Raw genomic sequence first — 14901 nt, forward strand, 5'->3', positions numbered from 1 at the left:
AGGGGTTAGATGGACACAAGCAGTCACATCCCCAAGAAGCGTGACAGCAAAGTTCCCATCGGTCTAGGAAATGAGGTTAAAAATAGACCCCAAATTCATTCCCACAAATACTCTCAGGCTCAGAATTCTGGCAGAATTTCTGCTGAGGCTGTCCAGGCTGGAGCTTAGTTTGTTGCCCTGCCCATCTGATCCCTATGCCATTTCGTGGTGTATCTTCTAATATTTGCTTTTCTCTTGCGAAGTTTCCCTCAGCATTTTTCAAAGGAAGGGTGAACATGTGTGCTGCCCTCTGCTATGAGATCCTGAAGTGTTGCACTTCCAAGGTGTCCTCCACGAGGAATGAAGCCTCTGCTCTTCTGTACCTCCTGATGAGAAATAATTTTGAGTTCACGAAAAGGAAAACGTTTCTGAGAACACATCTTCAGGTCAGTGGCTGGAGAAAAGCTAGAGACAGGACACCTCAGATTGAATGAACAGTTACAGCAACAGAGCTCTGTGACCTCATACCTGCAGAGGATCCTGCCATTGCCATATGGACCAAAATCCTCCTGCTTTCCAGGCTTTGCTTAATTCCAGTGACTGGTCCAAGCACCTTTAAGTAAAATAATTGCCATCAAGTACTCCAAGCTGTTGAGTTTTAGTGTATCAGACACATCTCTGTGCCAGAGACTGGCTGGGATGGGGTGGAAGGGACAGCTGCCCTTAAGGCAGGAGAAGGGATTTCCTAGGAGCTGCTTTTTTGGCATTGGTAGTTTTTGAAGCAAATGTAGATACCATGGGGGACAGATGAATACTCTCTGGGTTGTAAAGAATCACAGAAGAAGGTAGCTAATGTCTAAACAGGGATTCATATTAGAATAGTTGGATTGTTGGTTCTGCAAAGCAGTTTGGTCCTCTGGGGAGTGTCTGTCCTTGAGGGATGTGAGAGCTGAACCACAGCACCAACCACTGCTTACGTGGTGGAAAAGATGTGATGCTTTCCTGTCAGCATTTTATTAACTGTGACCTTAATAAAAGCCTTTTATTAGGGCTTGTTTAAATAAAGCTTCTACCTTGTCCTACAGATAATAATTGCAGTGAGCCAGTTAATTGCAGATGTGGCCCTCAGTGGTGGGACCAGATTTCAGGACTCCTTGCTCATCATTAACAACTTTGCAAACAGCGACAGGCCCATGAAGGTGAGTTGGAGATGTCACATCCCTCATGTGCTGTCAGCCATTGATGCAAGCCTGGGGACAGACTCCAGGAAACTCTGTTTAAGGGTTGGGCTAATGACTGGAACTGTGATTTATAGGCTTGTAGTAGGCTGCATTTGCTCAGTAAACAAGTGTTGTGCCAGCAGCAATTGGACCAGCTGCTCAGGCAGGTCGTGCTCCAAACTTGAGGCCTCACACCAAGGGGAGGGAGCTCAGCAGCTCAGATTGTGCTTTGCCATGTTCTGCTTGCCAGATTGTCCGAAGAGCTTTCCAGGAACTCCCAGTTTTGAAGGAAATGACAAGGGAGGGTCTGGTATTTCTGTTGCCTGAAGGTAATAATTAGCAGGATTTTGTTTTATTCAACTAAGTGTCAGTAATGTTAAGAAAGAGCTCTTTTGTGGAGATTAATGGTTGTATTTCTTTGGAAAATAATTGCCTATCTTTGTGCTAGAATTAGTGGCTTGTACCCCATCCATTGAGCAATTGCAACGTGCTCCATTTCACACAGAGCAGCTGCCAAGGCAGGATAGGGGAAATGGAAAGTGTTTTTACAGTTCCACGGTTATCCTGTGACCTAAAGGCTTAATGGGAGCTTCCATTAGGTGTTTAGTTGTGATCTAACAAATTTATAGATAGGATATGCCTGGCGAAAACCTCAGTTCTTTTCTGCACACAGATGTTGGTAAAGATTTTACTGAGCCATACTTGTAATTTACATCATGAGATGATCATGATATCAAGTTTTTGTGTTTGTGTAAGTGCAAGAGTACAGGAGAGGTTTCAACACACTGGAGAGAATGCCATGCACAGCCACAGCAGCAGCTGGGCTGCAGGAATCTGAGGAGAGGGAGCATAAATCAGGCTCATCATGGAGGGGAGAGAGCTGAGGGGGAGCCTACCTGCTTCTTTCCACAGCAGACAGTTTATAGAGGCATATTTAGACTCTTTTCAGAGGTGTGGAGTGCAGGACAAGAGGCAGTGTATGCAAGTTGCAGCAAGGGCAATTCCAGTTTTGCTTAAGAAAAAGTTATTTCCCAAGAGCACTGTGCAGCCCTGGGGCAGGGCCTAGAAAGGAGGTGGATTTTCTGTTTTAGGAGATTACAAAACTTGGCTGGACAAGCCTTGGTCTAACTCAATGTTGGCCTAGTTCTGAGCAGGGGATCAGATCAGAGCACATGCTTCTCTACTACATTCTTGTGGTGGGAAGCTCTACAAATGCCTTCAGTGCTTTAGGAATTGAAGACAGACCACATCAGAGCCTAACAAGCCAGATGTTGAATGACATGAAAAAATACTGCAGCCGTGGTTCGTGGTCTCATCCAGAGATCTTTGCATGCATGGAGCACTTGTGTGTTGCTCTCAGAGCAGCTCCTCAGGATGTCAGAGTGGCAGCCTCACTGCAGCACAGGAACAGCCAGCCTGGCACCCTGGGCACAGCCTGGAGAGATTGGCCCTGTGCATGGCATGACTGAAGTGCCTCTGAATGCAGCTGGAACGCTGCACTCTGTGTGCAGTGTGAGTTCAGTAAGAAGAGTTAATTAGCCTTATCTGCTGTGTTCTCAGTGTTCTCAGATAAGTGAAGTTGGCTGAAAGGGTAATTTTTGGCAAACTGTATTTTCTGTATCAGCTTCTAATTCAGTTTGTTTCATCTCAGGCAACAGCTTTTCCTTCCGAAGTGAAAGATTTGACGAAGAGAATCCGCACAGTGCTCATGGCCACTGCTCAGATGAAGGAACACGAGAAGGACCCAGAAATGTTGGTGGATCTCCAGTACAGCTTGGCCAAGTCTTACGCAAGCACCCCCGAGCTCCGGAAGACGTGGCTGGACAGCATGGCCAAGATACACGTGAAGAACGGGGACTTCTCAGAGGTAATTTGTGCAACTCAAAACTGGTGCACAGCAGGACACATGTACAGATGGCATTTTGATAATGTCCCTTTGTGCTTTGCAGGCAGCCATGTGCTATGTTCACGTAGCAGCCCTCGTTGCAGAGTTCCTGCACAGGAAGAGTAAGTGTCTGCTGCTTGGGAGACACGAGGAGGATGATGGTGGGGTTTGGGGGTGTCAGAATCTTTTTAAAGAAAAGGCTTTCTCAATTTGGTAAATTGTTATTTTATAAACAAGCTGAAAAGGAAAAAGAAATCATTGCATTGTATAAAGCTAGAAGATGATGAGTAGTTTCTAAGAAATGACAGTTGTTCATACCTGTTCACTTAGACAGCCACGCTAGCGTGGTGCTAAGTGAAATAAGAGCTGACACATCATGTCTTGGTTTAAATGTTCACTTGTATTTTACATTAGGAAATGCACTCACTGGGGAAGGCCATGTTAAAAACTGACTCAATATGATCATCAGAATTATTACTATAGGCAGTACAGAAAACTGTAGAATAAAACAGTCAAAATTCAGTCAAGAAATGAGACTGTAGCCTAACCATACACATATGTAAAGAACAATCAGAAAAAAAGGAGAGTTTTGTGGCTTAGTGCAAAACAGGAAGGAAGGACAGAGCTGTGTGTTCTCAAGTTACACCACATTGCAGGTTTTCTTTTAAATACCTGTTCTGCAGTTGATATATTGACCCCATTTCTCATTTCCATTTAAGGGAGTAATTGTTGAAGTGGACCCTTAACATTTCAGAAAGCTAAGGCTGCATGAAAGCTGATTGCCTTGGCTGGAAAGTCCTTCAGTGCCCTGCTCAGGGGGATTGGAGTCCCTCCAGATTCTGTACTTTGTCTTGGCAGAGTGGGAAAAATCAGGACTTGTTCTTGTAATATATATGCACGTTTCACATGGCTGCAGAGAGCGGGGTACTGAAAGTTTGCAATGTTTTATTTGTACACAAAGGCTGCTTACCACAAGTAGTGATAAAGGAGAACTCCTAAAAGGGAAGAGGAACAAGTTCCAAAATAATATTAAATTAGGTTTGAACATTGAGTTATTTCTGTTACTGGCACTCTTTGCATATACAGAGGCTGGAATGATTCAGTAAAGGCTGAACTACCCAAAGCTTTGGTGTACCTTACTGTGCTTCCTTGCTAGGAGTGTACAGCTCTGTGTGCTTACCCCCCAGCTCTCCAGCAATAGCTGGGTAGGGATAGAGTTACTTTTCTTGCTTGGTAGCTGGTGCTCTGTTTTGGGTTCAGTGTGAGAGTAATGTTGACAGCACATGGCTGCTTTGGTTGTTTCTCAGTAGCATTTACTCCAAGCCAGGGACTTCTTCAGTGTCTCGTGCTGTGCCAGTGAGGAGCTGCACAAAAACCTGGGAAGGAGAATAGCTGGGGCAGCTGACCTGAGCTGGCCAAAGGGATATTTCACATCTCTGAATGTCGTGCCCAATGCATTTGCAGGGGGTGTTACCTGGAAAGGAGGCCAGTGTGGGAATGGTTTTGGCATTGGTCAGTAGGTGATGAGCAACTGTGTTGTGCATCACTTGATTTTCTCAAGGTTTATATGTCTCTGTTATTATTATTTCCTTAGTTTACTTTGTTTCAATTATTAAACTGTTCTTATCTCAACCCATGGGTTTTACTTCTTTTCCCTGATTTTCCTCCTCATCCCACCAGGGCTGAGTGGGGTAGTGAGAGTGTTGTTGAGTGGTATTGATTTGCCAGCTCAGGTCAAAGTACAGCAGCATGACACATTTGAGATAATTCCACTAATCCATTTGCTTTTGTCTGCTGCAGAACTGTTTCCCAGTGGATGTGCTGCCTTCAGGAAGATCACTCCCAACATTGATGAAGAAGGTGCAATGAAAGAAGATGGTGGCATGATGGATGTACATTACAGTGAGGTGAGGTCCTGTGCTGTAGATAGGAGGATGGGAGGATATTTGATATCTGGTTAGGATTTAGTTTTAGACTTCATTCATATGAGCTCTAACAAATTGCAGTTGTGCACTGCTATGTGTAAACAAGACTGTTCCACTCCACTTTCCCAAGGGAAATCTGCTCTGGAGAATTTTCTGTGTGTGATTCAGACAGGTAAAACTGATGTAAGTTCTTGGTTCTGTGAAGGGCTTTTCTAGCACTGAGGCTGAAAAAGCAGCACCCCAACCTCTGCCTGCTGTGTTATGCAAACGCTGATGTTGCCAGCTCAGGGCAGCACAGCCAGGTGTGGTGTTTCCAAGAAGGGGCAATACAAAGTCAAGCTCTGCAAGGGAGAGGTCATCTTAGGGTGCCCCTGGAGTTAGGGCTGTTCTGCAGCACACCATGATAGCAGAACAATCCAGAAACCCTGGCAAGGCCTTGGGGAAGTGGGTAGCTCCTCCCATGAGTCATGAAGCCTCACAAGAACTTCTGCACCATCCCTGTGCAGCTGCCTTGCTTTGGCCATGTGGCTGAGCAAGGTGGCCCTGCAGCCCAGCTGCCCTTTCATCAAGGCTTGAGGATCCTTGGCATCACAGCCAATACTTGTTCCTTGGGTGTGTTTCTTAGTCACACACCTCTGATCTCCAGTGCTGTCCAGTTCATACTCTCCCACAGTTTTTGCAGTTTCCCAGGAGAGTAACTAAACATACTTGCTGGCTATTATGCTAATGGCTTATGAAGAATTAATGAACTTATAAAAAATAACTTGTCCTTTTTCTTCTTCTTCCCCTTACCCCTCCCCAAAATTTAGAATGCCTTTAGAAAGGCCGAGAATACACAGTGTTTAAACTTATGTAACTGCAATTACTTATTCTGGGATCTGATAGAAGTGTCCGAAGTTAAAATGGTTTTATTTTCTAATCTGGAGTGTTAGTAACACCACCCATTTGGCGGCTGTCACAGGAGGTCCTGGTGGAGCTGCTGGAGCAGTGCATAGATGGCCTGTGGAAGGCAGAGCGTTATGAAACAATTTCTGAGGTTTCCAAACTGATCATTCCCATTTATGAAAAGCGGCGTGAATTCGAGGTGGGTATTTTCAACTCGTTTGCATAGAGCAGGTAATTTTCTAGACTGCTGAGAAATAAAAAACAGGGGACTTTTTTATTTTTGAAGTTATGAGTTACTGAATTAGTGTCAGTAAAGCACACACTGTTCCTCATTGGTGGTTATTAAAGAAATTACTGAAAGCAGTGATCTGAAAGGTATTTATCAGAGCTAATGGGTGACTCATGACTATTTAGTGAATAATTGCCACCTTCCTTCCTGTAAAAAAAACCCTTTTGTCATTCCATATGCTCATTGAAGCTCTATTCTTTTTGAGACCTGAGGTTTTTAAGGGTTAAAACCAGAATGAAAGGACAAGATCTTGGGTACTTCAGTGGCAAGTGGAGAGGAAGGAGGGAGGCTGTTCCCAGCCTTGCTCCTTTTCCCATGTGCTGTGACCTGTGCTTCAGCTTAGTGCTGGTCCTCTTTCCCTCCCTCTGTATGACCTCTTCCCCTCCCATCCAGCCATAAAACTGAACCTGGGAGGAGGGGGAAAGCCTTACCTCGACCTATTTTTTCATTGCTAAAGCTGTTTTTAATCAAAAAAAAACTTCCTGGGTAAAATATTGCCAGCTACTCTGTGTGTGAAAGCTCAGTCAGGAAACACCCTGAGACACCCAGTGCACTGAGCCTTCTCTCCAGGGGCAGTGCTGTTCCTGCAATCTGTGGTGCCTTACAGAACCTGAAGCATCTACTTAAAACCAAGTTTTTCAAACAAGACTGCATGAGTTCAACCTCTTTAGAAGTTAAGGTTTCAATCCTCCAGAGGATTGTGTTCAGGTATCTCTGAAGCTTCTGGTGTTAGCTAGAATGTGCTGCTTGGAAAATCCTGCTTTCCTCATAATGTTAAAATCTGATTTCCAGAAACTCACCCAGCTGTACAGAACACTCCACGGAGCCTATGCTAAGATATTGGAAGTAATGCACTCAAGGAAGAGGCTCCTTGGAACCTTTTTCAGAGTGGCCTTTTATGGACAAGTGAGTATACACACTGGCTTGCCAGCTGCCCCTCACCAGGCATCCTGGCCCAAGAGCTGCTGCTCTGTCAGACCTGGAGTTGAAAAGCTCCTCTGGTGCAGCCACCAGTGTCTACATGAGTGTTTTGGTATTGCACACTGGGGATGAGGGTTTGTATCTGTTTCTAGGAGCACTTGATTTATTATAAAGTTTATGATTCTGCCTGTAGGCTTTTCTTAAAACAACTCAGCAGTTAGGAAATGCCTTAGTGGGCTCAGAAAATGCTGAGGATTTTTTGTAATTATAGTTATTGTAGTTACATAGACACAATCTAGTGTGGATAGTCTATAAATAGTAACAGTATATAACTATAACCATAGTATATAAACAGTAGTAGTAACAGACTTTTTTTTTTCTACAAAAAAATGCTGCTTCCTTCTGGGTACTAGCAGAGTAAAAGGTTATGAGAGAAGCTGGAGGCAAAATATCTGTCAATGTTGATTACACACATGTAGAGATAGGTAGTGCTAGTGTTACCTGAGGTAGCTGAAAAACTGAGTAAGATCTGGGGCTCAGAGTCCCAGGAAGTGGCATGATCTTATCACAGCTCACTGAAGTCTTCTGAGCTTAGAAGCAGTTGTGGTTTTATTTTTTTCTCCACCTATAGCAGTTAATAAAGTGTGATACCCTCATGTCCTTTCTGTCTCTGAACAACCTGCTTCTGCTTGAGGACTCAACCAAGGGGAGCTGCAGGACCCCTCTTTAGAAAACGCCATATACATTTTATTGGCCTTGCCTTTCCTTATTCCTTCTTTTCGAGGAGATGATGAATACCCCTGAAACCCTCATGGGTTTGTACCTTTGAATGTCACTGTCACAACATACCACAGCAGTGACTTTTGCTGCAGCAGACATGCATTCTATATTTACCCTCATCTTCCCTGTAACTTTGGATATGTAAAAAGTAAATAAGGTTAGCAACAGATAAAAGGAAACAACTGCTGGCTTATTTTTCTGGAAGTTGGAAATAACTGGATCAGCCCTTAAAATTGAGCTGTGTAGCATCCCAACAACCAGTACTTGATCCAGTTTTGCACTTTGAAGCTTTTCTGGCTTTATATTCCAGCTACACACAGATAGCTTAACGCTGTGTCACGAGTTCTAGCTGGAGCAGTTCACCAAAGCATGAAGTTCCCATGCTGTTTCCATTATGGGTAAGACTGGTGATGCAAACACAGCCTTTGATGTGTTTTGGTCTCCATTTACAGTAAACACACCAAATCCCACTTCCCTGCATACAAGAGGAATTAAAGCACAGGAAACCCATTTCTTTTTTTTATTGCTTAAACTCTCTTGCAGCTTACACAAATTCTTGAATTTTTGACTGTTCCTGTGGCTCTGCTGTCAGGGCTTCCTCATCTCACGTATCTCTCTGCTCCTTCTCTGTACCTTGTTTTTGTGGTTTTTTTCTCCTGCCTATCTCTTTCTAACCTTCCAAAAGGTCAAATGCAGGCCAAACCATCTTCCACATAGTTTAGATTTCTCACTGGTTCTACTCAAGTAGTGATGCATTGTGTTTGTGTTGGTTGAAGAATTTTATTTTTTTAGACCATTTTTGAAGGAAGCTATTAAACAGGCAAAGTTCAGTGAGACTTTATGAGCCATAGCCTTCCAAAACTTTTTGGCTTCCTGAAATGTTAGTAGAAGCTTGCTTTACAAACATCAAATCCAACATAAAAGTTTTCTAAATTAAGAAAGACAGCTATTCCTCACTGGTTTTTTTGTTGTTTTTTTTTTTTTTTTTTTTGTGGTTAATGCCAGACATTCTTTGAGGAAGAAGATGGGAAGGAATACGTCTATAAGGAGCCCAAACTGACAGGCCTCTCAGAGATCTCCTTCAGACTTCTTAAACTTTATGGAGAAAAATTTGGGTCAGAGACTGTAAAGATTATCCAGGATTCTAATAAGGTAGAGTTAAACTGTGGAGGTGCCGGAGGATGGCAGAGCATCCCTTCCTTCTGCCAGTGGGAGGGGGAGAATGAGCCCTCTCCTCCACCCTCTTACCCTATTGCCCCTGGCATCCTCCTGCTCCTCTGTGTGGAAATGTTGCACAGCTTGACCAGTGCTGGTGCTGCTGTGGCTCCCAGGTGTGAATTCTGACTGGAAATTGCAATCCCCACTGCACTGCCTTGCTGAAGGCATTAGAAGCCAGCACAGAACATCAGTCACTGGAAGCAGAGTTACTTCTTGTTGCTTTGATGCTGCAAGTCTGAAAGAAAACCTCTTGGGGCCTTGCAGCCTTCTATGGAATACTTATTTATGCTCCCTGCAAGAGCTGTGCACACCCTTGGGCTGCAGTGGGATTTATCTGGGCAGTGCTGGTGATCCCAAAGCTGGTTTAGTGCAGGCCTGCAGGTTTGGCTGGCCCAGCACTGCATGAGCACTGGCTCATGGTCTGGACACTTTGTGGCCACATTAAAAGGACTGAATGGCTCAGAACTGTGCTGCCTTGATGGATCAGGGGACGTGGCTGCCTGCTGCAGGAACAGCTTGTTTGGCACCATGTCATGTATTTCTTGTGCCAGACCTCCTTGTCTTATCTGCTGGTGCATGGTCTAGACATACCAGCTGAAGGCAAAAGGAGCATTTGGCATGTCATTGGCCTTCCTGCAGTGAGGGCAGATCAGCGGGCATTTATTTTAAATCAAATCCCAGTGAATAGATTAGTCAATTATAACTTCTTAACCTTTGCTCCCCCTGTGAGTAACCCTCTTATTTCATAGGTCAACATTAAAGACCTTGATCCCAAGTATGCCCATATTCAAGTGACTTATGTGAAGCCCTACTTTGAAGACAAAGAAATGTCTGAAAGAAAAACTGAATTTGAAAGAAATCATAATATCAATAGATTTGTGTTTGAAACTCCTTACACTTTATCTGGAAAAAAGCATGGCAGTGTGGAAGAGCAATGCAAAAAAAGGACCATTCTAACTAGTAAGTACAAATGCCTGAACATGAAACAATATCAGTAACTATTAGGAGACCTTTTCGAGCTCATGAAAATATTCAAGAAGTGTGACAAATTCTCTCAGCTCAATCAGAATTATGAGACAATATTCTGGTTGGGAGGGGGAATTTACCTTGTGTTTTTTATGTGCACATTTTTACAGATTAAAAAACCATCCTGGTAAATTATAGCTTTGTTTGGGATTTCACATCCCCAGGGGCAAGAATCTGCCTGTATATGTTCTATGAAGAGTACTCCTAAGTGCTGCATGACTTCTCAATCTGTACATTTCTTTTGCTGTTTCTGCTAGCTTTGAACTCCTTTCCATATGTTAAGAAGAGAATTCCAGTCAATTATGAACATCAAGTTAATTTAAAGCCAATTGATGTCGCTACTGATGAAATAAAGGACAAGACAGCAGAGCTGCAGCAACTCTGCAGCTCTGCTGGTGATGTTGACATGATCCAGCTGCAGCTCAAACTGCAGGGCTGTGTCTCTGTGCAGGTCAGTCTGTTTGATGTCTGCTCACAATTGCATTTACATGCACAGCTCGGGGTGAGGCATGGTCACAGCACATTTACTTTCCAGAAATCATTAACTACCCAGGCTTCAGGGCTGCCCTGCTCCAGCACAGCCTCCCTGTCACCTTCAGTGCTACACACACAGCTGGCTCATGGGAATAAACATTTCCTCCAGTGCTGTTTACAGTGTCAAGTCCAAGTGTAATTGCACATTAATTAGCCATAAGTAACTGCTGAAACATACTCAAGGTTATACTGTAAGGATCAGGCACAAAGAGCTTTTTGTGAGTCTGCCTTCTCAAGCTGGATGAGTGACCTTAGGACTCAGACCACGCTGCTTTTCCACACAGAAATAAGAGGAAAATATGAGGAGACAATCTTAATATCTCTTTTTATCTCAGCAGGAATTCTAGCATAAATGATTTCTTCTTTCATTCTAGGTTAATGCTGGTCCTTTGGCCTATGCCAGAGCTTTCCTAAGTGACAGCCAGTCCAGTAAATATCCTGCTAAGAAGGTGAATGAGTTAAAAGAAATGTTCAGGTAGGATTTCTAATGTAATAAAAACCAGCAGCTGGCTGGAAGATGGTACCTGCTCTGATTATGTTTTTGTCTGTCTCCAAACTCAGCAGATGCTGTATACTTAAATATGTCTTATAAAGATCCAAGTCTCGTGGGGTTGTGGGTGCTCACACATTTGAAAAAAGCCAATGAAATTATATATATCAAGATATATGTTCCCAAGTCCAGGGCTGGGCTCTCCATGAGGAGATTTGCCTGAACACTTGCTTCAACAGTTTCTGTGAGTTTTTGAGATTATCACATAAAGTATGTTTGAAAACCAAAGATCTGACAGTCCAGGGGCTCAAGGGTCTTTGATATTTTGTATTGTTTGCCAGTTTTTCCAAGGGGATTTTTTGCTAGCTAATGATGAACTTAAAATACTTTAAAGAAAATCCTTTCTCAGTTTATGGAAGAGCACTGATCTTGTTTCTGTTGCTAATTTTTGAAACTGTATGACTTGCGCAGGTGTTTTTCCAATTTCCGGACCTCTCAGGTGCAACCAGCTATCCACCAGCCCCTTCTGTGCTGGTGGCTCCCATTTCACCCATTTCTCCATTCTCATTGTATGAAGAAAGCAGCATTTGGGCCAATCCCATTCTCCTTCCGTGTACTGAGTGACCTGGCAGTCAGGGAGCAATCCCTGAGAACATGCCATGCATGGTTTTACTTTCCAGCCTTGCAGTGCAAACACTGTCTCCATTTCAATTGTGAATGTATCTTTATTGAGCTTTATAAAAAAGGAAAATATGTGTGTTAAATGAAGCAAAGGAACAATAACAGATCTCAGAAAGAGCATTACAGTTCCCCATGGTGTGAATTTCCTTCTGGAGGGTGCCTGACCTCTGACAGCCCTGCTGTGTCACGCACACCCAGCCCTGCAGGACTGGCTGTCCCACCTCCTGGGGATCCAGGCTCACAGGAGCTCCAACAAAAAGCCCAATGCCTGTGTTGCAGTCCCTCTTCATTCCCTGATTCCCTGGGCCAGGGATACCCCTGGAATATGTCTTGCCCCAAACACAGCAGAAGAGGGGGTGGGAAATACTGAGGTTTGCCTGTCTGTTCAGTTGCTTGCTTTGGTAGAAGACTGGGTTGTTGTAAAGTTCTTTCCTTTCCTCCCCAGGAAGTTTATCCAAGCCTGTGGAATTGCTCTGGAGCTCAACGAGCGTCTCATTAAGGAGGATCAAGTGGAGTACCACGAGGGGTTAAAGTCAAACTTCCAGGATATGGTGAAAGAGCTTTCTGACATCATCCATGAACAGGCATGTACTGCACATGGGGAGCCCACAGAGGTGGCTCTCTGTGCTGGAAAACTGACTAAGCTGAGAACTGGCTGGGAACTGAAAATGTGATCACTCCTTGTGTTCTGTAGCTAAATATGAACGGGCGAGTAAGCGAATGTGAAATTAGGCTGTAGAGTTGGTGGGTTCCTAAAACTGCTTGCTGTTGACTGGACATCTCAGCCTGATGTTGGTATTCAGAGTGCTGCAGGGTGGAGTCTTCAGGACACACCACTGCCTGCCATGGCCATCAGAAATCCTGTGCCATGTTCTGCATTGTATTTGAAAATTATAAGGAGGTCATAGGTCAAAGTTCTCTGGCAGAATTTCCATTTCCTCGGTTATAGCCAGCTTATGGGTTTTTTTAAATTTTATATTTCCTTATATATGTTTTCTTACAATTTTGGCAAATGCCAACATGCCATTTCTATGCGCTGTTAAAATTCATGCTAGTTTATCTGATCTATGATTTTATGTTTTCTTGGATCTTTCTAGGAAAATACTTTTTAATAGTAGCATCAGAGAGGTGAGAGATTCAAAGAGCAGTTGTACTTCTATCTAGTGTTATGCTGTGAAATTAGATGAGAATTATATTTCTGAAGTAATTTCCATGCCTCTGCTCTTTAATGTTGCCTTCATTATGACGAAAGAAAGCTTGTAGAGTTATAGCATCAAGGATATGAAATCAACAATACAGACTGCATTGTGGTTCATACAACTTGAAATTTCAAAAGAATGCTTTCAGGATCTCCCAGTTAGTCAATATGCAGTCTATGTGTGACTATGAATTAAAGATGCAACATCTTAACTCACTAAAAATGAGTTGAGTAGTTAGTTGAGTAGTTGTTCACACTTAAGTGAAAAATCTACAAATGGCAAAATAATACAACTGCACCAGGCTGCTGTTTCTAAATGAGGTTGATTTACAATGAAATAATGCTTATGGGAATCAGAGTCTTGTTATGGAATAGTACAATATCATTTCAGGGCAGCAGTCTCATGATGGGGATGAATTTTGTTGTAGGAATGTAAGGGTGGATCCATTCAGAGTGACTGCTGCATTTCTGTTGCTTTTGTTAGATTCCCCTTCTATTCTGCTCGTGGCCACCATTGTTTTAGGGGGCAAACTATTGATTTTGCACATTTGCCACATTGGTTTTTTCATTGCCACTACCTGCAGAGAGGCTTGTTCACAAGAGCTGCCACCTGCTTACTCTGTTTGCCAGTGCCAAGACTTCTAATTTGCATGCAGCTGCTGAAACTTTTGTGGCTTTTGAATTTTGCAATAGTCAAATCAAAAACAAATCACTCAGTCCTGCACTGTCAAAGTACAATAGCTAAGATTATTTTAGCACAAAGAAGCATTGTTAAAACACACCCCCTGCTACCTCAATAGATTAATCCCCTGCTGTGTTGTCTTTGCTTAACGGGCAAAGTATGACTGAAATGTCCAAGTGAAGGTCTCCCTTGGAAGGATATACTTTTCACTTTCTTCTTGTAATAGCTCAAAAGGCAGCTTAAAATACTGTGTTTATGAACACTGTTCTTTATAGTTCCACAACATGGAACTATAAAGACTATAAACTATGTACAACAGCTGACTTGAACTTTTCATTGCCATCAAATGACCTAATATCTAACAAATTCATCCTAATGCAATAAGTTTTTTTTTCTTATTTTGCAACATTACTCAGTTAAATGTGAAAAGTATAGTGCATTAACTTAGGGTTCTCGCTGCAAATAGCATATGCTTTTCTAAGTATTGTCAGTGTCCTAAAGCAGCACAGGCATTGCCCTTTGTTTGAGATGCAAGAGCAGATGGTAATCACTGGGTCAGCCTGTGACCTATTTACAGATCTTTTAAGCTACAATGTAAACACAAAAAATTTATAAACTGCAGCTGAACAAGTCCAGGAAATTCCAGAGACTGGCAGAAAGCTGGATTTCCAGAGGCTGTTTATGATGGCCAGTGATCTCAGTTTCACTACTGCAATTTCAAAGTAAACTAACTTGACTGGTGAACCACATGGTGAAAATAAATGCACAGTCAGCTCTGCCATTCCAGCTGGATCCTGTGCTGTCAGGGTGTCCTTCAGGCTGCAGAATACAAAATGTGGACACAGAGGGAGTGAGTGTCTTTGGGATTTAGCTGCATGTACTCCCCATGCTCACAAAAAACCTATTAGAATTCTGTTACTGCTGAGACATAATAAAAAATTGTTATACAGAGAACTGTTTCTTTTCCACAGTGCATAGTTGTAACTAAAAGTGATCCAGTAATACACAGAATGGTGTTTAAATTAATGCTACAGAAATCACTAAACTATTCTTCTTTCTCATTTCTTTGTTACGCTGCCTTTGTGAAACAGCTTTGAAGACAAGGTTGGATATCTCTTTTGCATACCTTTTAAACAGCTTGATTATCATAATGAAGTGAAACCTGTACTGAATTTGTGATTGTTTTGC

General features: G+C 42.8%; 1 protein-coding gene across 3 annotated transcripts in view; it reads left to right on the forward strand.

Moving 5' to 3' along the window:
• DOCK11 (dedicator of cytokinesis 11) overlaps positions 1 to 14901 on the forward strand; it is a 76886-nt gene that overhangs the window by 60366 nt on the left and 1619 nt on the right. For all 3 annotated transcript variants that reach the window (XM_059483264.1, XM_059483266.1, XM_059483265.1), the window contains 12 exons: positions 243 to 425; positions 1065 to 1178; positions 2851 to 3066; positions 3149 to 3206; positions 4885 to 4991; positions 5971 to 6093; positions 6976 to 7089; positions 8890 to 9036; positions 9852 to 10062; positions 10386 to 10579; positions 11037 to 11137; positions 12279 to 12417. In XM_059483264.1, coding sequence (XP_059339247.1) covers positions 243 to 425; positions 1065 to 1178; positions 2851 to 3066; positions 3149 to 3206; positions 4885 to 4991; positions 5971 to 6093; positions 6976 to 7089; positions 8890 to 9036; positions 9852 to 10062; positions 10386 to 10579; positions 11037 to 11137; positions 12279 to 12417 — 1707 coding nt within the window. The remainder of the gene's footprint in view (positions 1 to 242; positions 426 to 1064; positions 1179 to 2850; positions 3067 to 3148; positions 3207 to 4884; positions 4992 to 5970; positions 6094 to 6975; positions 7090 to 8889; positions 9037 to 9851; positions 10063 to 10385; positions 10580 to 11036; positions 11138 to 12278; positions 12418 to 14901) is intronic.

Source organism: Ammospiza nelsoni, chromosome 15 (genome assembly GCF_027579445.1).
Source record: "Ammospiza nelsoni isolate bAmmNel1 chromosome 15, bAmmNel1.pri, whole genome shotgun sequence".
NCBI lineage: Eukaryota > Metazoa > Chordata > Aves > Passeriformes > Passerellidae > Ammospiza > Ammospiza nelsoni.